The sequence below is a fragment of the Corvus moneduloides genome, chromosome 12 (genome assembly GCF_009650955.1).
Source record: "Corvus moneduloides isolate bCorMon1 chromosome 12, bCorMon1.pri, whole genome shotgun sequence".
Classification (NCBI taxonomy): Eukaryota; Metazoa; Chordata; class Aves; order Passeriformes; family Corvidae; genus Corvus; species Corvus moneduloides.
In genome coordinates this window covers 1,900,420-1,928,070 of record NC_045487.1, presented here as the reverse complement: position 1 = coordinate 1,928,070, position 27,651 = coordinate 1,900,420, and the positions used below count along the sequence as shown (strand labels likewise).

Below are 27,651 nucleotides of genomic sequence, written 5' to 3'. Positions count from 1 at the left end.
ATTGCTCTGAAAGCATTGAAAAAATCAATTTTATTTTAAAAAAGGATGCCACAAGAGATCCAGTTCTCCACTTGGCTCTGTTAAAGCCTGCAAATTTCAGACTTTCAGGACTCTGGGCTCATTTGTAATTTAGAGGAAACTACAGAGCTTTTAGGTTGTGCAAACCTGGAATTTTGTGGCTTCAGGCTTGAAACCATTTGTCTTGCAGGAGCAGCCCATATCCTGTTCTTTAGATTCTGTATACAACAGCTTAAGCAAATCCTTCACAGGATTAGGAGCCCATCTGAGAGTGAGATGGAAAGCCCAGTAAGGGGAAAAGTGGAAAAGATTCTTTTACTTTGCAGGGTAGAGAAAGGAAAATGAGAATTTTAGAGATTCTTTAAGCTTTGTCCTGTAGAGTAAAAGCATCCAAGGCAGCCTTGGCACATTCAGTGCTGCACATCTGAATTTAGAAGTACTGAAGGTTTAGGGACTGTTAAATGTTCAGAGAGTTCTGTTTGGATTTAGGGGGGTTAAACCTCATAGAGTCAGAGAATCCTAAGATGGTTTGGGTGGGAAGGACCTTAAAGTTCATTTAATTCCACCCCTGCCATGGGCAGGGACACCTTCCATCATTCCAGGGTGCTCCAACCTGGCCTTGGACATTGCCAGGGGCAGCCACAGCTTCTCTGGGAATCTGTGCCAGGGCCTCCCCACCCTCAAAGGGAACAATTCCTTCCCAATATCCCACCTAACCCATCCCCTGTCAGTTTAAAACCATTCCCCCTTGTCCTGTCCATATAAAAAATCCCTCTCCCTCTTTTTCAGATGGGCAAATCATGGATTTTTCAGGGTTTTTTTTTAATTCTGCAGCCATGAGGATTAGGAGGTGTTTGCTCTCAAGTGTTGGTGCCTTAGGAAAATCCAAACCCCTCAGAAGTTCACGATGAAATGGTGAAAGTGTGGAATAATTCAAGGCCCTCAGAGCAGCTGACAGTGCACAACATTCCCAGTTAAATTCCCAGTTTTAAAGCCAGTCCTCGCCGTGTTTATGGAACACTTTGGCAACTTAGCACCGAGGGCTGCAAAGGGCATCCTGTGGCTCTTAAAGTGCCTCAGTTCTGGGAGTGACTTTGCAGAGGATCCTCATTTTGTGTTGTGTTTTTACTGGATTCGGGTCAAATTTGAACTGAGCTTTAAAAGAGTTGATGTTTTTTCCCTTTATAGGGCATTTTATGCAGTTTCCTACTTCAGTAGGAGGCAGTTTTGTACTCCTACAATCAGACTTGTTGTGGGGCACTATCAGTGAGAAATAATCCTTCATCCAGCTTTGGCTCTGGAGTGCTGGATCCTCCTGTTGCTTTGGCACAGCTTGGCTGTAACAGCACAGCTTCCACGGATCCCAGTGCAGGTGATAAAATTCCATGGACTGCTGGCATTTTTTACATCCAGAATTGTGCAGATGAATGATTACTGAGTTTTGGGAGTAAATTTTGTTGAATTCACATCACTTCACAGCTTTGGGGGGTCTTTGCACAGGCACAGAGCCTGCTCAGAGCTGCTGGTGACCTCGTGTGTGGGACTGGCTGTATCCTGTCCATGTTTTCTGGAAAATCCAGGTCGGTGCTGATTTTTATCCCTTTTTTCCATAATTCCAGGCCACCTGTTTTACAAATTTGGCATCACAGAGTCGGACTGGTACCGCATCAAGCAGAGCATTGACTCCAAGTGCAGGACAGCCTGGAGGAGGAAGCAGCGAGGGCAGAGCCTGGCTGTGAAAAGCTTCTCCAGGAGAACACCTTCATCCTCCTCCTACAGTGGCTCAGGTAAAAACCAAACCTTTCCCCCCAAACAATGAATCCCAGTTGGTTTCCAAGGGGCCTGAATGCTAATTTGGATGCCTGCCTTTGCTGAGGTGCTGAGAATGGGGAATCCTGGAATGGTTTGGGTGGGAAGGGGCCTCAGAGCTCATCCAGTGGGCAGGGACAGCTCCCACTATCCCAGGTTATTCCAGCCTGGCCTTGGACACTGCCAGGGATCCAGGGGCAGCCACAGCTTCTCTGAGCACCCTGTGCCAGGGCCTCAGCACCCTCCCAGCCAAGAATTCCATCCCAGCATCCCCCCAAACCCTACTTTCTGTTCACCCCCATGGATCCAGCTCCTGCAGCTTTGTTTGTATTTTTACAAATACGCTCAGTTCTTTGAGTAGAAATTCCAAATATCCCTGAAATTGTTGTTCCTAAGAGGAATCAAGTGACTAAATCCTTCCCTGAGTGTTCACACCATTCAGTGGGACGTGCTAAATGCTGTTCCTGAAGTGTTTTCCTCTGCAGACGTGAAATGTGCTGTAGGTGATTCCATATTTCCATCTAGGTATGGAGGCCTGAATAATAACAACAACTGAAAAACCCTGACCTCAGGAGTGTTCTCTGAGGACATTTCTGGCTCATGCTTTTAATATAAAGCAGTGTTCTGGGACATTTGTACATTATATATTAAAACCAGGGCTTTGGAAGGCAGCCCAAAGAAAAGGAAGTCAGTTTATTTGCCTGCATAAAATTTTTGGTTGCATGTTAACACTAACCACTGTAGCTCATGCAAAGAATGACAAAATCTGCTTTCAATGGAAAATTTTATGTGCTGGAACAGGGAATCGCATCCAAAATTCTCGAATTAAAACAACTAATCAATGTAATGATAACCATAAGCCCTCTATGTTGATGGGCTTTTTACTTTCGGTCTTTTAGCAATCAGTATTTCAGGATAAAAAGGCAGCAGTAAGTGGATGTTACAGCCTGTGCTCATTAGCCTGTACTCCTCGAGTGGTGTTGAGATTTATTATTCAAATTATTCAGCTTTAATCTGTTTTGGAGGTTGGGAGACACCTGTGTAGAGATGTAAAACCCAGAGTCGGTGGGTTCCTGTCTCCTGCAGGCTGTAGGATCGTAAGTTTGGGTGGGTTTCTTGTGGTTAAGCTGAGATTTTTCCCCTCAGTTCCACTTTTGGATCAGATTTTGGGTTCCAGTGTTTTCCTCCTGTGTGTTCTCTCCTTTATTTCAAATTGTTCCTATAAAAAAAATTAAAGCATTGAAAAAAAAATCAATTTTATTTTAAAAAATGATGCCACAAGCGATCCAGTTCTCCAGTTGGCTCTGTCAGAGCCTGCAAATTTCAGGGTTTCAGGACTCTGGGCTCATTTGTAATTTAGAGGAAACTACAGAGCTTCAGATTTTCCCCATTTTCCCCCTCAGTTCCACTAAACTGATTTGTGAGTAAAATGTTCCCTGGGCACAGAGACTCCTGAATTCCCTCCTGAGGAACCTGGGCTGTGCAAGGTGTCCCTGCCCATGGCATGGGATGAGCTTTAATTCCTTGCCAGCCCAAACCATCCCAAACCTTTGGGATTTCAGCAGTGCTGTGGGAGCAGGGAGGGACAGACACTCAGGGGATTCTGCAGGAGCCACCTTGGAATTTTGGGGGGTGTCCAGGCTGCCTCATTTAACCAGAGTGGAGCTGGCTGCCCCTGCTCCATCAATCCCAGGATTTCCCAGGAGTTTTTATGGCACCTGCTCATCCCAGCCATCCCATGGTAGCAGGGAGGTGGCTGCCTGTCCCTGTGGAGGTGGCTTTGTCCCAGCTCAGCCGAGGCACCTTGGCCTGTCCCTGGCAGGGCTGTCTGGGCTGTGCAGCAGGAGCAGAGTCCAGGCAGGGATATTAAAAGCTGCCTTTGGTAATGTCCTGGGAACTGTTCCTGTGGATCCAGAGGCCTTTGTTAATTCTCTTTAAAATATTGCTCTTACTCAGAGTGGCTTTGGCACCGTTTTTTGGGAGGCTGGAAAGGTGGGGGAGGAATTCAGTGCTGTGAAAAACACAGACTTTATAAAATCTGAGCACTCTGCGGAGTCAGGGGCGCTTTGAGAAGCTCCTTTTCATCCCCAAACCCACCCGGAGTGGGATTTCACCTGGAGAGAGAGGAGGGGGGATGAGGAGAAACAGGAGAGCAGGTTGGGAGGCTGCATGAGTATTTAGGGAAAAGAAAGAGAAGGAAAAAGTGGATTCCCACAGTTTTAACTGCGGCCTGCCAGGGCTGTAATTCCACCTCCGTGCTCAGGTAACTTCACAAACCGCTCACACTCTGCCTCTGTGGTTGGACATCCCTGGAAGCCCTCGGTGGAATTACAGCATCACCATCCCCAGGCATCTGTTGCTGATTATCCTGTGCAGCAGAGGAGCAGAATTCCTGCTGCCAGCTCGCCGTGGCACTTCCCAGCTCTGCAGGGAAGCAGCTCTGCGTGGCCGAGCTGTGGCAGCAGGGCTGTCCCACGGGGCGTTGGGCAGGGTGACACCAGCTGGGTTTTAGGGCAGGTTCAGGGGGCAATTTAAGGTGAGCCTGGAAATTCAGCTGCTTGAGAAGCTGCCTTTGCCACTGTCCCAGCTCCCAGTTCAGATTCCAGGTGCTCCTGGGCCGTGGTCGCTGCTGTCTGCAGCAGAAAACCTGGACCAGGTTTTCCTGGGAAGGATGTGGGGATACAGCACTGGAGTTCCTTCCATAACATTCTCTGAGCTGGTCCCAGCTGCTCTGACTTTGGCTCTCCTCAGGCTCCTATTCCAAGAATCATGGAATCCCAGATTGGTTTGGGTGGGAAGGACCTTAAAGCTCATCCCATTCCAGGGATGCCTTCCACCATCCCAGTGTCCTCCAAGCCCCATCCAACCTGGAACACTTCCTGAGATATTCCCAAATCCTGGTCACTGCAGTGTTGGAAACCGTTCCCTATCAATGGGAGGACTGGGATTTCAGAGCTGGTTTTAGAAGCAATTAATTTACCTAATTAAAAAAGATATAAATATGGCAGCCTGAAATCACTCAGCCGTGCCCTGACTTTGGTTTCCCTGGCTCTGAGGAATTTTGAGGATGACTGAACCCAGTAACATGTTGTCACCATCCCTGGAGACATCAAAATCCACCTGGATGCAGCCCAAAAGCATCACTTCTGGTTGCCCATGGTTTGAGAAAGGACATTGAATTAGGATAAAATAATCTCCAGAGGCCACTTCCAACCTCATTTATTTGGGATTTTTAATTTTTTTATGAATTATTGCCCACAGCGTAAATAATTCTGAATTATTTGCATCACAGCAGGATTGTTGTTCAAATTCACTCCTCTGCACTTGTTGGAAATATCAAAGCTTTGAGGCTTTTCCTGCTTGCTGGGATTAACAGTTCCTGGAGCACATGGCTTTGATTGGAGTGTGGTTAAAAGTGACAACAGATTCCCTCTCTGCTCGTTTTATCACGTGGAAAAATTAACTCTGGAAGTGACAGCAGAGCAGGAGGCTGAGCCCACAGACCCTCCAAGGCTTTGGGCTTGGAATTTGGTGTTCAAGGGGGATCAGCCTGCAGGGAAAATCATGTCTGGGGAGCCTGGTGGGAAAATACAATGGATTTTCTTTATCCTTCACCCCCAGAGATATTAATTAAGATTTTTCTATATTTAATTGACTGTTAAATCTAGGCAGAAGTTGGTTTTCCTGATTTTCCCTGGCTCTTTGCTTGAATCCATTGCCTTTTGTTTGGAAAGGATGTGTTGATTGCCATGGTTTGCTCTGCTCTTGGAGCCAACATTTCCATACCTAAGGTGTGTTTTTCTCATGTTTTTTCCCAACCAGAGACACCCACATGGCTGCCATGAAAATTTCACTGGATATTCCTTTGGAAAGGGTTGGAGTCTGTGCAGGGAAGGCCGTAGGAAATGAGGGGTCTGGGAGGAGGATTAATTGAAAAGTGCCTTCTTCCTTCCTTTTAATTTCTCTTCAGATTGTTCAAGCTGTTATCACCATTTTCCATATTGGAATTTCTAATTAGTTCCCTGACTCTGGGATTTTTGTGTGGGTTTAGGCCTGTGCTGAGGTGTCACATTAAAAATGGGATGTACAGCCAAATCCTCGGAGCTGTTCCACACAGCTGGGGGCTGAGGCAGAGGCAGGTGATGGTTTGCAGCTCACAGGTTTTTTCCCATTGTCTTGGAATGTTTTTCCTGCTTTTTTGGGTTTGAGGATGGTTAATCCATCCATTAACCTTCCCTTGCTGGGACTACACCAAGGAGATACATCCCTGGTTGTGAGAGAGGTGTGAGGGTGGAGCTCTGGGTGCCAGGAAAATGATTTTGAATTCCAGAATTCCTAAGCATGAATCCCTCCTGCTGTGGAATCTGTCCCTTCTCCCGGGGAACAAGCGACAGGATGAGAGCAAATGTCCTTAAAGTTGCACCAGGGGAAGCTTGGGTTGGATATCAAGAAAAATTCCTTCTTGGAAGGGGTTGTCCAGCATTGGAATGGGCTGTCCGGGGCAGGGGTGGAGTCTCCATCCCTGGAAGTGTCCAAAAATCCCATGGATGTGGCACTAGGGGATGTGGTCGGTGGTGACCTTGGTGGTGGAGTTGGACTTGATGATCTTAAAGGTCTTTTCCACCCTTAACCATTCCATGATTCTGTGAAAATGAAAATGCTCAACTGATAAATAGGAAGCGGAGTAGGGACAGATTAGAAAATGCCAAAGGTTTTGCCTTAAAAAGTGATTTTAACTGAGAGTTGAAGCCACCTATCCTTGAAGGCTCTTTGGGAATGCCATGGATAACGTGGCACTGCACGGGCTGTTGGGTTCGTGTCCAACTTGGAAAATTTCTGAGCAGGAGTTCAGCTGTGGCTCCTCCTGCCAGGGATTCTCCAAGACTCCAAACTGGAAATGTGAGGCTCGATGGTTTCCAGGGATTTATCACTGCTGACAGCTCCTCTCCCCAAGCTGTGTGTGCTCCTCATGGTTGTGTTTGTTTGTAGTGGGGAATGTTTATAAAGATGGATAAATATTCCCTTTGTCTGCTTGGAGATGAAGAGAAAAACAAGACTCATAAAGGATGTGTTGTTTTTAGATGTGGCTGAATCCTCTCTCTTCTTCCTTCCTAAGAAGAAAAAAAACCTACAGAAATTTCCAGAAAATAAAGAAAAAACCCAATTTTGGTTGTTGCAGTGAAGCCAAAATTAAATCAATTTATAGGTTACCACAGGAGAGGTCCATATTATTCCATCCAGGCTGTGGCTCCTCTTGCACCTCCAAAAAGCACAATAATTTCTGTCCTCTGAAGCCAAAAATGACTTAAAAATCAAGACTTTGGGGCCTTACAGTTAAAAACGTATTTCAATATGTGCATATCATAAACCCATATAAATATATATTTACCTGCTGCGGGTTTTATTTCTTTGATGATCTTTTATTGCATAACTTAATCAGAAAATAAATATTATAAATGAAGGATTCGGTATTTGCACACTGTGGTGTGACTGAGGGCGAGTTGTAACTCAGCTCAGTTGACTTCCATAGGGAGAGACTGGGAAATAAGATGGAAAGATCAAATCCTGAGGGAATTTGTCCCTCAAAATCCTGAGGGAATTTGTCCCTTAAAATCCTGGGGGAATTTGCCCCTTGGAATCCTGAGGGAATTTGTCCCTTAAAATCCTGGGGGAATTTGCCCCTTGGAATCCTGAGGGAATTTGTCCCTTAAAATCCTGGGGGAATTTGCCCCTTGGAATCCTGAGGGAATTTGTCCCTTAAAATCCTGAGGGAATCCTATTGGGAGCCCTGAACTAGCAGATGAGTAGCAGTGGATTTTCTCAGTCATCCCAACAAAATGCTGTTTGTAAATTAAAAAATAGAGAAATTAATTGCATCAAATATTAGGAATAAAGTAATGGAAATGGGAGAGAAAGTGAAAGACAGAGACTCAGGTAAGGATTTTTTTGGGATAGCCATTCCTTCCAGTGACCATGACAAAGCCACTGGTATCCCAATTGGAAAAAATCCCAGTTTTATTTGGTTGATGGGGCAATTTTTATACAAGGTTCAGCACTTTTCAGCCAGTTGGAATTTCTCAATGCCACCTGGAATTCTGTGCAGTAAATTCAGTGCAGGAAAAGCTGGAATTGCACAGGGAGCAAGCAAGGCTGCATTTAAGGAATTACAAACAGTGCAGTTACCTGCTCAGATGTGAGGGATTAAAGGTGTGAGTCCAACAGGCAGCAAAATCATGGATTTGTTGTGTTTCCCTCAGTTCCTGTGGAAGTTTGTGCCTGGAATTCTGTGTTCCAGCTTGTTAAGAGAACCAGAGCTGCCTGAATTGTTAAACAAGTCAACTTTTCAACAAATAAATAAATATTAACTTGGTGGTTTGGAGTTTCCAGTTCCCATGCTCAGACCTAAACCTCAAAATTATCTCCTTGCCCAAACATTTGCAGAGAGGAGGAAAAAAAAAAACCCTTAAATGGCTGATTTTATTAAAGAACATTCCCATTAAAATATTTGAGTGGATTAAAACTCATTCCTGCAGAACTAACAGTGTGTTTTCAGAATAAATCTTGGAGTATTAAGTAGAGATATTAAAAAATAATGATTTCTGTCCTTTTTACTTGCCTTTTGCCTCTTTGGTTTAGAAGAATCCTTTCCCTGCGGCTGGAAAACCTCAAAATGGATCTGTGATGTGTCCAATGCAAGTTTTTACCCTCTGGAAATCCCACTGAGGATTTCCTGGTGGTTTTTGTCCCTGTTACATGAAGATAACTCTCATTTTTTTAATGTTTAACATTCCCTTTTCAGGGGCATTTCCACTCTGCAGTGGGAGGTGTGTTTAAAATCAATAAGTCAAGAAATCCACCTGTCATTTTGAGGTTTAAAAATACAATTCCAGACGTCATGTGTGTCAATATGAATTATAGGGGATGGATCTTGGAAAACAACTGGGATTTTCCCTTAATTTATCTGATAATTTCATTTGTCAGGATAGGCAGGGTGGGTTTTTAAAGGTGTCCTTGGGGTGGTGGTGGCAGAAATTGTTCTCAGCCTCTCGGGTGAACAAAAAAACATTGAATTCCTTAGGAAACCTCTGTGGTTTTGTTCTGATGTGACTTCTACAGCTGCAGAACCTGTGATTTAGATGCAAAAAGGGCTTTTTTTAAACAGGACCTGTCCCAGCCTTTGGAATTCTGTGGGATTTGAAGCAAATATCCACTATGCACAGGGATATTAATGGATAAATCCACTGACTGCATTTGTTTCCCATGGGTTTTAGGAACAGTTTGGGATAAGCACAGAAAATACAGCTGGATTTTGGTCTCTTTTTTCCAGAGGGATCCCAGAGCTCGGTGTCAGCTTCCAGTGAGATGCAGCAGAACCAGCCCCAGGCCCTGCACTATGCCCTGGCCAACGCTCAGCAGGTCCAGATCCACCAGATTGGAGAGGATGGACAAGTCCAAGTAGTATGTCCTCAACTTTTCCTAAATTTCTCCCTCCCAATCAGCCAGAACTTTGCTTCAGCTGCAGTGTAATGTTTGATTTTTAAATCAGAACCTACCATCACTTCAGGTTTCCAGAACATAAACGCTGGAGGCTTATGGGAAAAAACCCAAATTCGAGTTATTTGAAAAAAAATTCCATGCAGGATTTCCTCACACAATCAGTGCAAATTAATGCACTTTGATTATTATGTAGAGAATTATCAATCTTCTCCTGGCTGTGTTTACTCACTGTATGATTTACACTCCGAGGGAGTTCTGGGGTGACTTCTACAGCAAAATCACATTTATTTATTTGTTTTTCTGTAAAACTGCATTCTCAGGCACTTTTGAACATCTGGGAGCTGAGTCCTTCCCATGTGTGTTCGTTTAGCTCCGTGTCTATCAGTGAAAGTTCTAAATATTGACATTTTTTAAGCCTGACACTCCCACCACAACTCAGGCCTGATGATTTTTATGTGTGGCTTTGGTGTACCCTGAAAAAAACACCTTCACTTTAATTCTTGTGTCCCACAGGGCACTACAAGGATTGTTTGAAATTCAAATTATTTTTAAAAGGTGTCCTCAGTGAAATAATTCCCATTCTGCAGGAACTGGGTGGAAATCTTCCTTTTCCACTTGGCTTTTGCCATAACTTTTCAATATTACCCTGGGAATTTCTTTGTCTTTTGAATTCCATGTAGATTTTAAAAGTGTATTTTCTTCTGGATCTGTGGGTGAGATGTAATTGATGGCTGGAAAGTATTTTCCAAGTCTTGAAAGACAAGATAGAAAGGAAAATTATAAGACATATATGACTTTAATAGAACAAATGGTTTGTTTATAGATGGAAGTGATAAAATTTTGCCTCATTAAAAGATCTGGACACACTAATTATCCTTCAAATTGTGGACTCCAGGGAAAAAACCCACTAGAAATGGATCTTCTAAACATTCCATCTTTTTCCTGGGAGCCCTGAGAGTTTGGTGTGAAGAAGGCAAAGTGATTTCAATCTCCCCCTGGGCTGGGCAGTGCTATAATTTTCTATCCAGCCCCTATTGTCAGAGGGACACTTTCAGTGTGGTTTTTCTCCCTATAAATAGCCAGTTTCCTTCCAGAGGAAATGAAACTGTTGGAAATAGAGGGATCAGTGTGTCTTTGAAAATCACAGGCAATTGTTCTTGTGTTATAAAATCAGAGGGGCCTTTGACAGAATTCCAAATGATTATCTTTAATCTCATGCAGGCATATTAAAATGAACACAAAGCTTTATAAAACCTCGAGGAGGTTATTTAGAATCCAATCTCCCCTCAGGTAAATCACAGTGGCTGGGCTGGGCAGGATGCACAAGGAATTCCAGCCACTCTTCTCCATGCTGGGAACAAATGGGACCAGGCTGGAGTGGTGGCAATGGGCAGCAATACCAAATATTACAGGATTGAAACCATCAGGGCAGATTATCACCAAAATAAATCAGGGGAATAGTTCAAATTAATGATTTCCTGCCAAATGCCAGCAGCTGAGAGCCCTTGGCGTGGTCTGTGCTCCACCAGAGCTGTGTGAATGAGCAAAAATAGGTGGATAATGAGATACCTTTGGAAATCTCCCTCTGGGTGGTATTAGTGTCGCTGTGTCTGTTTTAAAACGGAGTTTTCCAGGTCTTTAAATTGAATTAAAGTTTCAGTCTACAAAGAGAGTCAGCCCTGGGCTTTGTGTATTAGTCAAAAAGGCAATAGAAAATTGCACTTCTTCAAAGTTATTTATTATTACCGTGCCTGTTTTCCTTCCCCTTAAGTGGAAATGAACCGTTCTTTGCTCCAAGTCCCTCTGCTTTTATTTCCATCCAAAGCTGGGGCAGTACAGGTGCACTTTGCTTTTTAAAGCTCCCTTCAGTGGTTTCCTTGCACATTTTGCTTCTCTCCATGAAACTCTACTGACTCCAAGGCAGGAGCTGCTTCCTCGAGTCATGATTTTCCTCTGATGCTCCTTGGTGTTTTCTTTTGTTGTGGATCCCACAGGGCCATCTCCACATAGCCCAGGTGCCCCAGGGAGAGCAGGTCCAGATCACGCAGGACAGCGAGGTGAGCAAAGCCTGGGGGGTCTCATTGTGGAACTGGACCCCTGAGAGCTGAGTAAAAACGAGAAAATGTGCTGGAACCAGGATAAAACGTGGTTTAGAACCTGCTACTTCTGTCTCTGGGGTTTTTTGGGGGGTTCTTTGTTAATATTATTATTTTTTATTTATTTTATTTTTAGCATTTTGATTTCTTTTTCTCTCCCTCACCAGCCAAGACATCTCAGTGTGTGTTAATTGTTCCATAAGGCTGATGATCTTTGGAAATTTAGTACTTACAGACTACAATAGGAAACCAGTTCAGGTGCTTGCACTGCCTTGAAAATGAAATTATTCTATTTATGTTGATGAACTAAACGTGGTCAGAACACTCAGGGCCTTTAATGGTTGAACAGGAGTTGGAGAAACCTTCAGCCACCATCTAATAAAGAAATATTCCAGAAGGGATTTACCCTTCATTCCTGACCAACTCAGCTGGCACTGCAGTATTTGCACTTCTTAATTTTTTTCCAGAAAAATAGTTCAGTGGAATTGGATGGATAAATGGATATGGATAAATGGAAATGGATAAATTCAATCCTAAACCCTCCAATTTTGACTCAGGCAAACCAGTTCCCAAATCTAGATGGATTTCCCTGTGTATTTGCTGCAGCTGTTGGTTATTGAGGAATATATGGATGCCCCCGACTGCTAAAACTGCTCTTGGATTTCTTGTGCACTTTGTTTAAATGAAGAAGGAATAGAAAAATCAGGTTTAACATTAATACAGGCAACAATTTGCATCTGTCCCATTTCCCTGTCAAGGTTTTTCCCTCTCTGGGAAGTGGATCTGCCTGGGTTAGTTTAATCCCTGTCCAAAGAACCCAAATCACAGCTCATAAAACCACTTTGTGAAGGAATATTGTTAACACAGGCAGCTACTGGAGAATAAATATTATCATAAAAATTCTATAAATATTATAGTTAAAGGCTTGTCCTTTGAAGGGCCTGTCAGGCCTTGAGAGAAAGAAGAAAGGATTAAAATAACCTGGCTCTAATGTGTGGGGCTGCCATAAAACTGGGGGAGTTTTTGGGTAAAGAACCACTTTAAAAACTGATGATTCAGCCGAGATTGTTGGAATGGCTCCTGAGGTTCCAGCACACCCTGGATCCTTTGGCTCTTCTTGTCTGTGGGACTTTCAAGGGCTGTGTTTGTCCCTGACAGATGAAAACATCTGGTTTTAAATTGATGACAATGTACACAAGTGAGAGAGGAGCTGCCAGCAGGAGAAACTGCACAAAAATTGGGATTTTGTCCTCCAAAATGTGCTGTTTCACTGCAAGGCTCTGCTTGGGCAGCTGCCTTCCCTTAATCCAAGTGTACTTTTGGAAAGACATCTGTGAGCATGTGAATGAAAACTTCATGTCATAAAGATTTCCTCATTGGACTTTGTAGCTTAAAATACTTTATTGAGAATGTTTGGGGGGGTTTTTTGTAATAGATGCAATCCCTGTAATAGAACTGTGCTGGTTTTCAGTATGGAATGAGGGTAAAATAAAAAGCAAATACTAAACAGCTCTGCAACCCTGTAAAAGTGTTACATTGCTAATTCTGGGTTAGGAAGGGTTGGATTTCAATTTGCAGGTTTATATAAAGAAGGAAAACCAAAAGCTTTACCTCAGAAAAATTTTGCATAAAAATACATTCTCCAGTAACATCCAAAAGCAAAACGTGCTGGGTGTGAGACTTCCTTGCTTTTGAGGCTGGTTGGAGCTTGGCTGCCTAAAGAACCTTCAGCAGAACCCCCTAAATTCATGGATTTCCTTCATATTGAAACAGATTTTTTGCAGCTTTTGAAACCCCAGACTTGTGCTGATTGTCCATTCTCTCCTTTTCCAGGGAAACCTGCAGATACACCAAGTCCACGTGGGTCAGGATGGGCAGGTAGGACCAGGACTGAGTTTAAGCAGCGTTTTCCTTGGTCTTTGATGTAGCATTGGGATAACCCCCCATTTTTAGTGCCTGTTTTAAAGAGTCAAACCTGCTCTGGGGCCTTGCTGTTGAAATAAGGAACTTGCAAAATGATAAAACGTGATGGAAACATTTGAAGCACAGAAAGCATTTGGCCCAGCTTGGTTCATCATTCCTGCAGAATATTTTCTCCCTCTGTTTTCTCCTTCCTTCGGCCTCTTGCCAAAGGAGCTCGACTGATGACAGAGTGTACGGGGTGTTCTTGTCCGCCTCAGCCCCTGGGAGCCCAGCATTTGTTGCTGCCCTTGAAGCAGTTGCTCTTTTTTCCCCCATTTTTTCATTTCTCATGGCATGGCTGTCCTGGGAGAAGCAGATCTTCCCCACCTGCTTTTGTTCTCGTTGCTGAGGAGGTTTTTCTGAGGTGCTCACACAAACGTGAGGTGAGGAAAAGCCGCTTTTCCTTGGGTGAGGAGTCACAAACGTGGAAGTGAGCAGGATTCCCAGGTCAGGTGCAGCAGCACTGCTCATGTTTGATCTCAGATGTGAAACAGAGCACAAAAATCTTCCTGCAAGAAGCCTTCGGGCCAGGCCACTGGAATCAGAGTGTGAGGAATTGTTTGGTTCCTGGTGAATATGAAGAATTGGGAGACATCCTGGATTCTGCTCGGGATGGAGGCTCTGCCTTCAGCGGAGTTCGGAGCTCAGAGGAGCCCCCAGCACTCTGAGCTTTGGACCATGCACAGTATTTGGATTTCAACAAGAAAAATAAAGCCCTGGAAGTGTGCTTTGCTCAGGGCTGCATCAGAGGTGCTTTTGCAGAAGGGAATCTCGGACAGGTGATTTTTTGGAGACGTCATTTCGGTATTTATTGGGTTTTTTCCCCCCTCTGTGAAATATTGCTGCCCAAAGAGCACCTCTTTATAGGACCAATACTGGGTGGTTTTATGTCTCTCTGAGTGTGGCACGTAGATTAAGTTGAATTTATTTGTAATTAAAACCCCACAGCATTATTTTCCCCTTGAATTATCTATTCCTGTGTAAGTTAGTGTGTCCACGTGTCTGTGCATGCACAGGGCTATGTGAGATGGGGAAGAAAACCATGATTAATTATCTCTTTTGGGATTTCAATCATGTTATCTATCTGTCTGTACTATCACACAGCACACCAGATTTGGGATAATCTTGCTCCTGCCTAAGTGGCTGTTGGCTGTACACACACGTGTGGGAAATCAGTTTAACATCCAGTTTTTGTGGAATTTTTTTTTAACTAGCTGTGCTCTGAGCTGTGCTTTTAAACTTCCCTTTAAAACAAAGGATGAAGTGCTGGGATTTTGCTTTTCCTTCACTCACTCAGCTGCGTTTTGGTGCAAAAGAACTTCAGTGTCCTGAGCATCCCCAGCCAGGAGCTGCCAGGAACATTCCCAGGAACCCTCAGCTCCTCCAGAAGTATTTGCTGGGAAATGGTTCTTTTTCAGTGGATTAAAAAACAGGAGCAAAGGGATTTAAGGGATTTTTAGCTCTGTTCTGCGTTAATTACTGAAAGCTTCGTCAGCAGCTGAAGCACTGGAGGGGTGAGGAGCACTCCCATGATGGGGGGAGCAGAGGGGAGCTCTGGGGCTGCGCTGTGGGGGCTGTGAGCCCCTCAAACTGCCCAGGAGAACGAGTTAAACGAGTTCAACTAAACCCTGCTCGTGGTTTAAGGCTGGGAGCTGTAACTGATCCGTTTTTCTTGGCACTGGGAGCGGGATGAGAGCAGGGAACGTGTCCCGGGATGAGGGGCAGGGAAACACAGAACAAAGCAGCAGCTTCCAGGCAGCTGCTCCAGGAGACTCCTGGAGTTTTCTCACCTGTCCATTATTTTCCAGGCTTTTTCCTGCATGTTTTGAAGCCTAATTCACCCTGCCAAGGGACACAGGAATGTGGATAATCAGGAATAATGTGGGGCTTCTATGACTGGGTGTTTTCAGCTGAATAATAAATATATCCTCACTAAGGAACTGAATGTGGGCCTGGCTGCTGAGAATTCCCTGTGAAATCCCTGCTGGGCTGCTGTTTGCCATGATCTACTGTGCACAGAGCAGATGTTGGGGTTCCCCTTGCAGGTGAGGTTTGGTGCTGCTGCAGCTTTTCCCTCCCAATCCCAAGTGAAAGGTTCACAAAGCAGGAATTTGGGAATTTCCTGGGACCGAGGCAGAAAACGGCACAAACCTGCCATGAAATGGTAGCAGGGAAATCTCCAAGGTGCCAGAGGTGCTCAGGCACCAAATCCTGGCTTTTCTGCAGACTTTTGCTGGTTGTAACTTTTCCCCCTCCTTGCCTTGTCTGTCCTGGTAGTTGCTCTGAACTCAGATTTTGTTTTTCTGGCATCACTGTCCGTGGAATTAATGAACCCATTCCAAAAGGAGCTCTGTCTACCTCCACATGTGTTCTATTAGCTGGAAGTTTCGGATTTCAGTGCACGTTTAATAAAAACACCAAACTGCAAAAATAATTAAAGCTTCACATTAGCAAAGGCTTGAAACCCTGGAAAAGTGGGAATTGGTTTTTTTGGTCTTTGCATTTTATCCTTAGGAACTACCTGAGGTTTTCACATTTGTCTCCTCTGATTACCTGCCCTGCTTGTTCCCCACCGCCATCCTTTTCTTCCTTGGAGTTTTGATCATCCCAGGAAATGTTCAGTGTGTCCTGTGCCTCAGGGATACACCTGGGATATAAAGAACAGGACAATTCCTTAATTCTGCTTTTTAGCCATTCCACGTTCTACACCCTCACAGGCAGTGTTCCTCCAATTTAGGGATTAATTACAGTGGCACCAGGAAAATGGTCTTTAATTAATTGCCTTGTTCTCAAATGGAAGAGTTGATGTCCTTTAAAATAGGATTGTGTGTGTTCCAGGAGAGCCAGCAATTTGTTCTGCTCCAGGAAGGAAAAATCCGGGATGATTGCAGTATTTAATTCACTGTAGGGGAGTGGGGAAAAGCAGGAGAATCCGGGATAGGTTTGGCAGGAAAAAGCAAAGTGCAAAGAGCTTTTGTAGGATCTGTCTGTGTGTGCACAGGAGATAAATCTGCAGGATTGCTTCTGCCACGTTGTTTTTCAAAAAAAAAGTTGGGATTTTGTGTAATTGTGGACACAAGCATGTCCCAGGTGAGTCTGGAATCAAAGGGATGCTCTGAGACCCCTCTGGAAAGAGGGAAGGGATCTCATTCCCACACATTTTCCTGCTGTTTGATGAGGTTTTTGCATGGAGCAGGAATTGCATTTTCTTTTCCTGAACTTTTCCTCTGACAACTTCAATAATAAGACTTTAACCAAAACTCAATCTATTATCCCAAAACTCAATCTATTACCCAAAATAAGGCAAGAACCATCTTATGCAAATTTAAATTAGTATATAATGCATTTAATTGGAAAATTCGAGGTTTAAATACACTGAAATCCTTTCTTTCAGTTGCTCAGGCACAGATGAATCCAAGGCTGGAAGTTTTTTCCCCTATCCCTAATCCAGGAGCAGTAGAGGGCAGTAGCATTAAGATGATCCTCATTTATTTTCTGAAGGAATGAGGAGGGAATTTGGAATAGGAGAAATGAGCTGCTCCTTGTAAAGGATCCTTTGGTGGGGACAGGGATGCTCCCAGTGGAATTTCTGTGCTGCTGGTGCTGCTTTGGGATTCCAAAAGCTTCTCCCTGTTCCAGCACATCTCCTGGAATAACTCACATGGAGGAATGGTGGTTAGAAGAAAAAAAAAATGAAATTAAAAACTCAGTGCAGCTCAGCTGGAGCTTAAAAACTCCTTGATTGGCTTGGAGAAAAATGAATTATTATTTGTAACTGAGATTTCTTCAGGAATTGTAGGAAATTGTCCTGAATTTGCTCCTGGTTTCAAGAGCAAAAAGGAAAAGAATAGTTTGGAAACAATTGTGCTCTGTGCAAAGTCCCTGTAAAATCCCAGAGTATTTATGGAAACACGGAGAATTTATGGAGACTCTATTTATGGCTAAAATAAAAGTGTTTAAATACTTAGTTATACTTAAATGGAAGCATTTGACAGGCAAGACTTTTTGGGTTTGCTTGAGGATTTTTGTGCACAAACTTTTTAATTTGGTGTTCATAGAGCTGTTCTCAACTTTGTCCCTCAAAGTTATTCATCCAAAACAGAACTCACCATATTTACTTCTGAAAACTTAATTTTTAGGCAAAGTAGCATTTTAGCAAATGAAAATGCAGACATTTTCTTTCAAAGCAGGCCTTAAATTCAGGATTAAAAAAGCTGGAGGGAAAATCCTGCGACTTGGTAATCAGTACCATCCAAAATATCGCTAGAAAAATTAAATTATAAAGAAAACAGGAATGTTTCTGTTAAGTCTGGCTTAAAAAGTAAGTGGAATAAAATATTTAGGTTTTATATATATATGTGTGTGTGTGTAGCACAGATTTCTGTGTGGTTCCAGAATTCAGGCTGGGTTTGTAGAACGGTTGCACTTAATTTGTAATTTTAAACCAGGACAGAACAGTGCCCAGGAGGATAAAAAGGGAGCTCCAGGCTCTGGGAGAGCCCTGAAAGAAATTGTGCCTGGTTTTAATCCAGGTTCTTCTATTCAATGATTTAATGAGGAATGATAGAATTCTTCTACCCCAGTATGAAGGACAGACCTGCAGTGACACTCAACCAACCAACCATAAAACAGGGAAAAACCTTCGGGGATTCTGATGGGAAAAGACATTTTCTGTAGTTACAGAATTCAGATCTTTAATTGAAAATGCTGGTTTTGCTCCATGACAAAATTTATCCATTTTGGGGGCAAATGAGGGATTTGGGAGCTCATTAAAGCTCCTCAGCTCTGCTCTGGGAATGAGGGAAGGTGTTTGATAAATTCATTTATGGCAAATTCAGGGATTCGCTGTTGTTTCGTTTGAAAATCACCAAGAAGCTCCGATTTTTATTATGTTTGAAATTTAAAAACGTGTGAAGTCTTTTCTGTGTTATCTTTAGCGAATGGCAAACTGGAATATTTTGCTACCAGTTTGTGTTGCTTTAATTTTTTAATTCTTTTGAGATTTAAGATAAAAAGGCAAGAGTTCCTTTCCTTTCCTTTCCTTTCCTTTCCTTTCCTTTCCTTTCCTTTCCTTTCCTTTCCTTTCCTTTCCTTTCCTTTCCTTTCCTTTCCTTTCCTTTCCTTTCCTTTCCTTTCCTTTCCTTTCCTTTCCTTTCCTTTCCTTTCCTTTCCTTTCCTTTCCTTTCCTTTCCTTTCCTTTCCTTTCCTTTCCTTTCCTTTCCTTTCCTTTCCTTTCCTTTCCTTTCCTTTCCTTTCCTTTCCTTTCCTTTCCTTTCCTTTCCTTTCCTTTCCTTTCCTTTCCTTTTTTTCATTTCATTTTTAAATTTTATTTTATTTTGTTTCGTTTTGTTTTATTTTCTTTTTTATTTTCTTTTTTAAGATTTTATTTTATGGGAGGATTTCCATTAACCTCATGACACCAGGAATTTTTTGTCCCTTTCAGAATTGCTGAAGATGTATTTTACCTTTTTTTCTCAAACTGGGATTTGTTTAAAAGGGAGCGAGAGAGGCAAATTTTGAGCAATGCACAAAAAGAATTCCAGTTATTTCAGTTTATCCAATGTTTTCCACTCCCAGACTTGTTTAGTACCACGTTTTTATTCCAACCTGCAGCAGGCATCCATTGGCACTCCCTTGAAGTAGTTTAAACCTCCTGAAATTGAACTTTATTTCATTTATCAGGATGGATAAATATTCTCCGAGTGTTTAGTGAGGATTTCCAGAGCTTCTTCTCCAGATTATCTGTCAGTTCACGTGGAATCAGTGGAAGAACAAAGGCAGAATGAGTCCTGGTGTGAGCAGAAGATCCCCAACTCTGCTTCTCAGGGAGTTCTGTTTGGTTTTATGGAGTGGCAGCACTTCACAACCTTTTCCACCCCAAACTCAGATCAGCTCCCTGAATGCCCTGCTGAGACATCAAACCAGCTCCGAGAATTCAGATTGTTTCTGGTATCTCCAGCTACTGAAACAAATCTCTCCCTGGTACTGAGCCTGCATTAAGCTGATTTCATTTAATCAACCTGGAGCAGGGGGTGATTAAAAAACTGCGAAATGAGCAAAGATTTTGGCATTTTCCCCCTCAGTTTTCGAGCAGCCTCAGTGTGAGGAGGAAAGGAAAGGCAGCATCTTGTGGGGTTGTGCTGTTGTGTCCTTAAATGCGCAAATAAACCGAAATACAAATAACAGAGGCTGGAAAAAGGAATTTCATGGGGCTTTTCAGAGAAAGGGATCCAAGTGGGTTTTCCATGTGGGAAAGGAAGGAACCAGGGAGGAAAGGACCAGGCTTAACTGAGATTATCAGGAGTGGAAGAAAGGAGATAAGGCAAATATGAAGTTGTTTTATTGTGCTTAAAGGTTCAGGGTGGGGATATTTGTATGGCGTGGTCTATTAAAGGTTGTTAATTGTTGCTAATCTGCAGTTCAGGTTTAAAATGGAAATAGAGGAAATTATGGGCACTAGAGTTTATCTGCTCTGAGGTTTATAAAGGCATTTCTGCTTTACTGTGAGGTAGAAGAAGCAGCATCTTCCTAAAAATGCTCAATTTCGTGTTGAATTCCTCATCAGTCAGGTGATTTTTATTTGCTTTTCATGTGGAGTCCTTGATCTTGTCTTCACTGTGAGCTGGAATTGGGATAACTTGAATTTTATTGGGATAACTTTTATTGGGATAACAACTTTATTTTTATTGAGATAACACTTTGTCTCATCCAGGAGCTCAGTACAGAGGTAACAAATAAAGAACTTTGCAGTTGCTTTTCAATTCAAGTTGAAGTTTTCCCCCCTCTATTAGTTATCATTAATTACCCCCCATTAACAGCCTCCCAGTGATTTGGTTTGGGGTTTTTTATTGTCTTTGATTACCTTTAATGCTGAAAAAACAAATCTCAGCTGCAGCAAAGTCTCCAGCAGCAAAATCTCAGATTTTGGGCATTTTTTGGGCACTTCAGCCCTTGGCACAGGTTCTTCCTGGGAAGAACTTCCCAGGAAAAGCAGGATCCAGACCCTTCCCTGGCCAGCCTCGCTCAGAGCCGCAGGTGAGGATTTGCTGTGGGAGCAGACAGGGAATTCCAGCAGATCCTTGGGAATGTGGTGGCTGGGCTGGAGCAGGGCTTTGCCTCGAGCTCCCCAGGATTTGGACATTATGTCAGGCAGCTATTCCCAGCTCCCATTCCCAATCCAGAGTCTCTCCTGCTGGCCCTCTCTCACCTCACAGACCTCTTGTTTTCCTTCAGCTCGCTGATGAAAAGCAGCAAAATGCACAGAGGGATGGCAAAATCAGCTTTTATATTAATATTGCTATCAAACAGGGATTTATTTTATCCCCCTAAAGGACTTTTTTCCATTTGTAAAACGTTCTGACTGCTGGAAAGAATTAATAGAGGTGATTTGTTAATCTGTCACAGGCATTTCTTTGATAGTCCCTCAGTTCACAGAGTGATCTGTGCTGCTTGTAAAACAAGATTGTTTAATGAAGCCTTTGGAAGAGGAGAATATTCTCTGCATATTTTTTGATTTTTCTCCTAAGAAGGTGGGTTCGTTCCATTAAAATTCCATTCAAGCAGACAGGAGCATTTATAATGCTCCAAAGAATATGTTCCCTATTTTGGAGTATATTATGTTCTTTATTCACCCAAATCTTGTTTTAATATTGCTGTAAACTTAATAAGAAGAGATGAGATACGACGTGATAATCTTTTAAATATAAGGAAAAATAATTTTCTCCACCTTGATAGGAGGCAGAGGTCTAAGCTGCCTCTTATTAGAGCTTTTGGTAATAAAAATCTCTGCTTGTAGAATGGCAGAGCTCACAAAGCTATCAGGGCTCATCTAGAGAAATCATTTCTTTTTTGTTTTGTTTGGTTTTTTTCAGTGCTCTTCATTTATGATTTTTCTCATCATGTGATACCAGCCCCATCTCGATGCTCCAGCTTTTCCTTATCCCATCCCTCTGTCTGTGCTCCACTCTCACTTATTTGAAATATTAGGGATGGCTGGAGCATCCCCTGCTCAGGAATTGCTGCCCCACATTGCAAATCCCAGCCGAGGGAAGATTTGGGGGATGTTTAACCCTGACAAAAGGAGGTCAGGGGAAATTCCCACTCCCTTCCCACTCTGGGAAGCACATCAGGGAATCTGGAGGAGTTCAGACTGTTCCTGGATTTTGTGTGTCAGGGTTGAATGGGGTTTTGTGGTCATTCATGAGGGGTGGGCAAGGCTTTGGGAATCTTTGGTGCCTAAAAATGGGAAATGGCTCCCCTTTTTCATCTCCTCTCTGTTCAAACAGTTGTTTTTTGCCAACTTCAGGCATCAAACCCATTCCTTTTAAAAATTAAACCGCAGTGGCTCAGCTGAAGGACAAATTCATCTTTTTAAAAGCAAACCTGTGTGATTTACAGAGATTTTTAACAAGACACTGTTAAATACAGTGAAATTGGACAGTCGGTGGACTCCTGTTTGTGCTCCTAGATTTAATCCTTCACATAGTTCAACTCGATTTCCAGGCCAACTTTCCAGAATCCTTCAAATATTTCAAACTAGCTGAGCAATAAATAAATTTTATCTACAGAATTCTGATAAACTGAAGAAGGATGATCCAAGATCCTGAATTTGGGATTAGGTTTGCACATCTATTAAAATAAAACCCTGCCAGATGAGCGTTTTGTTGCTTGATTTAGACATTCAAATCCCCCCTCAGCAGCAGAGTTTTAATTCCTGCTCTCAGCTGCTGTTTTAATTAGCTGGGATATATTTCCTTTATTCAGGGAGGAACATTTGGAAAGTCTGCTTGGAAAACCATCCTCTGTAGCCATTTCTTCAGTGTTCTGTGAACAGAATTCCTCTTTGTGGAGTAGGGATTTGAAATTATTAACTTGCTCCGTTTGATTTGATGCAGTCTGCTGGGATTAATTGTCTCCTGCCTCAATCAATTATCCACTTGGAGCTATCAGTTCCTGCCTGGGCTGGAAGCAAAAGCAGAACTGCTTCACACACTTTGATACAAACTCTGGGCTCCCACAGGCCTGACTGTGAATGAATCTGGTTGAAAAATTGCCTTTTTTTTTTTTTTTAATAACAACTATTTTTACTCCTGAAATATGTCACTCTGGAATGTTGCTAAATGTTTGTGTTGAGCAGCACAAGTGTCACAGAGTTCACCAGGAGGAAGTGTTGGGATTATTTCTCGTGGCAGTGGGATTTTCCAGTTGACTGTTTTGGGAGAGGTGGCACTGGCCACGGGGGATTCATCCCACAGGAATGGCACAGGGGAGGCACCAGGGGACTTGGGTCAAGGGCTGGAGGGACAGGACCCAGGGAATGGCTTCCCAGTGCCAGAGGGCAGGGATGGATGGGATATTGGGCAGGAATTGTTCCCTGGGAGGGTGGGCAGGCCCTGGCACAGGGTGCCCAGAGCAGCTGGGGCTGCCCCTGGATCCCTGGCAGTGCCCAAGAGCAGGCTGGACATTGGGGCTTGGAGCAGCCTGGGACAGTGGAAGGTGTCCCTGCCCATGGCAGGGGTGGGACTGGATGAGCTTTAACGTCCCTTTAAAACCCAAACCGGTCTGAAATTCTCTGAAATCCAGCCCGTCCTGGTCCTACATTTAGTTTGTGTTTTGTGATGCAAATTCAGCCAGAGGCAAATGCCAGTGGGTGTAAGAGCAGGGAGTGAAAAAATGCTGATTAGGAATTCTCAGTGCTGGAACTGCGAGATTTTTGGTCTTTGAGTTCAGGTCAAGGCCAGGACGTTTGTGAGGCTGAAAGTGTGAACAAGGAGATGTTTGTGGAGAGAGGAGAGAGAGAGAGAGACTGAGCCACAGGCTCTGGGGAGTGAAGGACATCGTTCCAGGGATGGCACAGGGACTTCCAGGGTCAGCTTGGATGGGATCGTGTTGTCCTTCAAGGTAAATTTGATTTATTACGGATCAGTACATAAAAAAGCTGTTGTCAGACCTTAGAATAAGAGCAGAGAGAACAGAATGCGTCTGGGTGTTGCCTCAGAGCTCCACCACAAGCCAAGAGAGATAAATTTGAAGAGAGAAGATCAGTTTTTCCCTGTGATCCTCCCTCTGTGGCTGTCTCACCCAGCCCTGCGCTCCTGGGATCCCCTTGGGGTGAAGTCTCCCCCAGGAATGGCCCCTGTGCCTCTTGGTGCTATGCCAAGAACGGGCCGCGATCCCCAAACCCCGCTGGCTGTGCTTGGGGTGTGTTTGTCCCTGTGGGGCTGTGCCAGGGACGGAAACCTGGGCAAAGGAGGGATCAGGGATCATCTGTTGTGGTGGAACAAAGCACGGCTGCACTGTCCCTGGGAAGGGACTGCCAGGAACATTGGCCGCTGGCCCCGTTCTGCTCCAAGAGATGGGAGCAGACCTGCCAGGATTGGGAGGCTGTTCAGTCCAACACGCCAAAAATCCCTCCTGAATTCCATGATGGAATTTTTGTGCCAGCCTAGAAAAGGCCCAAACTCAGGGAACTTTTCTCCTTATTTCATGGAGACTTTCCGAATTCTAATAATTTGGGTCCCCCCTCATTTGGGTCCCTTTACATTATTTGGTGTAGAGAAGTAGCAGCTGAGGGAATCCAGGATTCCGGATGCTGGAAATGCAGGATTCTGAGTGATTGTCCTAGAAATGAGCAGGTAGAACTGTCCAGGAGTTGCTTTCTCGTGTTCTTTTTGAAAATATCATTATAAAGGACATTTTTGAGGTGCTTCAGTTATAAAAGTCTTCATTAGAGCTGCTCCTTTGTGAAGATTTAATTTAGAGGATTTGCTTTGAAGTCTTGGCGGGGTTATTTTATTGAATAAATAAAATCCTTTAGTTTTCCACGTGTCGAATAATGCCTTGCTCATTTTTATGGGAAGACAGTGGAATACATTTGGAGTCTGCTGTCAAACTTGATTTCTTTAAAACTCTGTCCCTGATCTTTAAAAGAGCAGAATTTGGTCTCACTGATGACAGCTGGATAATGAAAAAGGAATGACACCCTTCCAGAGTTTTCCAGAGTGAACATTGCATGTTTTTTAGCAGTTTTAATCTTATTTCCTGTTCTATTAATCAGGCTGAGCCAGATTGTTTTGTAAGTATTTGTTGTTAGCTTGTTTTTTCCCCTGCCTGAAATATCAAATAGGAAAGCTCTTCCTTTCAGCCTCGTATCTCAGCTCAATATAAATTACAAAATTCGAGCAGTGGGATCCAACTTCCCAGACTTTGTCAATACTGAGATTTTGACATTCCTCATGTTCACTCCTTAAATTATTGACCTTGCCCGGGAAATCTGTGTTTTTATCTCTTCAAAATTTCCTAGAATGAAAAACTCAAATCCTTTTAACTGTGGATTAGTGCAGAAGCGTAAAAAAGGGAAGTAAATTCATAAAGAAAATCGATGATATTTAAATTATTCCTTCAAAGTGAATAAGATCTCTTTAAATCTGTTTTGCTTAGATGGGAAAACACAAGTGACTCTACATCCATGGCATCCAGCAGCCCTTAATCCAAACATTTCCAAGCACTAAGGATGAAGAAAAGGACTTTAAAAGTCACATTCTTGAGCCATTGCAGTTAATTGGGTTGGGCTTTATTAGCCAGACCTTGATGTCAGGACAAGAAGTGCCATATCTTATGATTTTTTTTCCTGAATTCATTGAAATGCCAGATGAATTCCAAATGTTGAGTTTGTGAAGGATTGTGTTTTCCATTTCAAGGCAAACATTTTATTAAAATGATAAATGGGTTTGTCATCTGGTTGCATTGTGCCTGTAATTATGATTAAAGCAGAAATTGGTGCAAAATGTTTGAATGAACTAAAAATCACTGGGTTCTTTTCGACCCAGCAGAGTGCAAAAAGCAAAAGCTACAAAAATTCCCAGACTTCCTTTTTTTCCTAATTTGGAAAGTTCTTTGTTTCAGGGAGAAAAAAATGTGATATCAGGGAATGGTTTGGGATAAAGGGATTTAAAGATCATCGGGTTCCACCTCTGCCATGGGCAGGAACACCTTCCATTATCCCAGCTTTTTCCAACCTGGTCATGGCCACTTCTAAGGATGGGACATCCACAGCTTCCCTGGGCAGGATTTTACTCCTCACAAGCAGTAAAAGTAGGGAAATACAGCAGCAAAACCACGCAGAATAATTCATTTTCCAGTATTTAACCCCAAACAGATCAGAATTAAATATTCTGTGAGGGGAAAAATTAAAGTAAAAATCATTTTCAGCGTTAAAAAATAATTAAAAATCCAGTTTTCTTCAGAATCACCCTAAAAAAGGATGAGATATAAAAAAAGAGGAACTATTTGGGAGCAGCTGCCTGGGACATGGATGTGTTTGGCTCCGTGCTCCATTAAGTTTTATGGCTGATCTGACATTATCTGCTCCAGAGGATCCCACTGGCAGGAATGAGCCATTCCAGGCCCATGTTCAGGACTCTGTTCAATTTTCCTACCAGATGGTCCTGATTCCTGTGGAATCAGGAGGAGGTGGGATGCAGGTGTGCTCAGGTGTGTGCCCTCCTCAGCTGTGTCGCAGCTGCTGTGGAGTTGGAATGAAAATCCCAGGAAAACAGCACCACTGCTGGCATTTTGTGACCTATTCCTAGAGAAAATCACTTTAAAATTCAACTTTTTCCTTCCTCTCTGCAATTCTGGGCAGTGCAAAGGTCTAAGTGTAACAAAGAGGAGAATTGCTGTGAGAATGGCTCCTTTGAAAGGAAAAAATTGGGAGCAACACTTCCCGGTGTTTTTTCTGACCAGTAAATAGGTGCTGCAAGGAATTGAAAGGAGGATTTGAAGGAATATTTGGTATCAGGACTGTTTGTGCTGCTCCAGTTGAACAGAAATATTTTGTTTCTCTGAGCAAAGTTTCGCAATTAATTAAATGAGGTTCACAATTAATTAAATGAGGTTGTAGGTTAACACAGAATGGGATCCTGGAGCATCCCATGGAATTTGCATTCCTCAGCAAGGGAGGTGATTCTGGCTGGGATATTTTGGAATACAATGTTTTCTAAGCATTCAAACCATCAATACGAGGGTTCAGCCCAGCCCTTATCACTGGTCAAAGAAAACTGGGCTCCCTCCATTAGGAAATCCTGGAAGTATGTAAGAGTTAATAGATACTTAGGGTTATAAGAGAATTTGGGGGGCCAAATTCCAAAGGAGAAGCCCAGGGTTTATTTTTGGTGTTGGACTCAGTGCTGACAGGCAGCAGGAGCCTTTGGGTTTGAGAGCTGACAGAGTTTTTTGGGTTGACAGAAGTCAGTTCTTTGGTTTTGCCCAGACTTTTTGGGACTCCAGTATTTTATTCTGTGTATCTTATTCTGTATTCCAATTTTCAAGCTGGTTTAGAGTTATTTTGATGCTGGAGTTTTGTTACCTGTGGAAAACCAGGTAACAAATGGATTTTCTGCCCTCAGAATTATCTAGAACTGCCTTGAGACTCAGCTTAAATAAACCCTTCATTTGTGTCCTGTTCTTTGACCTTTCTGAGCTGCTCTTTTTAGGTCAAACCCCAGACTTTCCCTACTCCTACATTTAATTTACAGTATTCATCCATATGTTTAATCAGGGCCTGGTTTCTCCCTCAGGAGGGTCTTTGGCATCTTTTTTCTTGAGTTGCTCCAGGAAAAATTTGGCTCCTCATGGATTTTTGTGTGTTGGCCGTGCTTTGGTTCCCCTGCTCTGTGTTCTTTAGCCCATCAAAGGCTAAATGGCTTCCCTGCCATTCCTCCTGGAATTCCTCCTGCTTTTAGCTGGAAATTCCTGACCATGCTGGGTTAGTGCCTTTGGAATCTGCTCGTGCCACTTCTAGGGAACAACTCCCAAAGACCTCAGAGCTTTTCTTAACTTCACAGGGATTTGGGCAACTCCGCTCTGTGGCGATTCCAGGGAAAACCTTTTATCCCAGGCAGGTTCTGGCACAGATCACAAATGTGATCTCAAGTGATGACCTCATGTAAAAATCACAGCTCTGGAATGAGATCAGGAAACACCAGGATGCCACTGGGATTTTTCCTTCCCATTTTCCACGCCATGGTTTGATATTCCCACGTTGGTGGCGTTTCCACTGAATTATTTGAGGCCATTTTCCTCATCAATATCAGATTTTTCATTATAAGTCAGCCCTGTCATGTTCTGTAATCAATCCTTCCCCCACAGCTTCACTTGGGAGCAACATGAGAGCTCCAAAATCTTTATTTCAGGAAAAATCTGCATTGTGTCAGGTCATCCCTCTCCCCCAGCAAGGTGCAATATTTTGGGGACAGCACCTTTAAAAGCT

General features: G+C 43.1%; 1 protein-coding gene across 2 annotated transcripts in view; it reads left to right on the top strand.

The window, feature by feature from the left end:
- The window catches only part of BANP (BTG3 associated nuclear protein), a 114,968-nt gene that overhangs the window by 48,526 nt on the left and 38,791 nt on the right, over positions 1 to 27,651 (top strand). The window contains exons 8-11 of one of the 2 annotated variants that reach the window (XM_032121899.1): positions 1,638 to 1,805; positions 9,155 to 9,285; positions 11,319 to 11,381; positions 13,254 to 13,298. In XM_032121899.1, the coding sequence (XP_031977790.1) occupies positions 1,638 to 1,805; positions 9,155 to 9,285; positions 11,319 to 11,381; positions 13,254 to 13,298 (407 nt within the window). Of the gene's footprint in view, positions 1 to 1,637; positions 1,806 to 9,154; positions 9,286 to 11,309; positions 11,382 to 13,253; positions 13,299 to 27,651 lie in introns of both variants that reach the window. The other variant, XM_032121898.1, reaches the window with a different exon arrangement.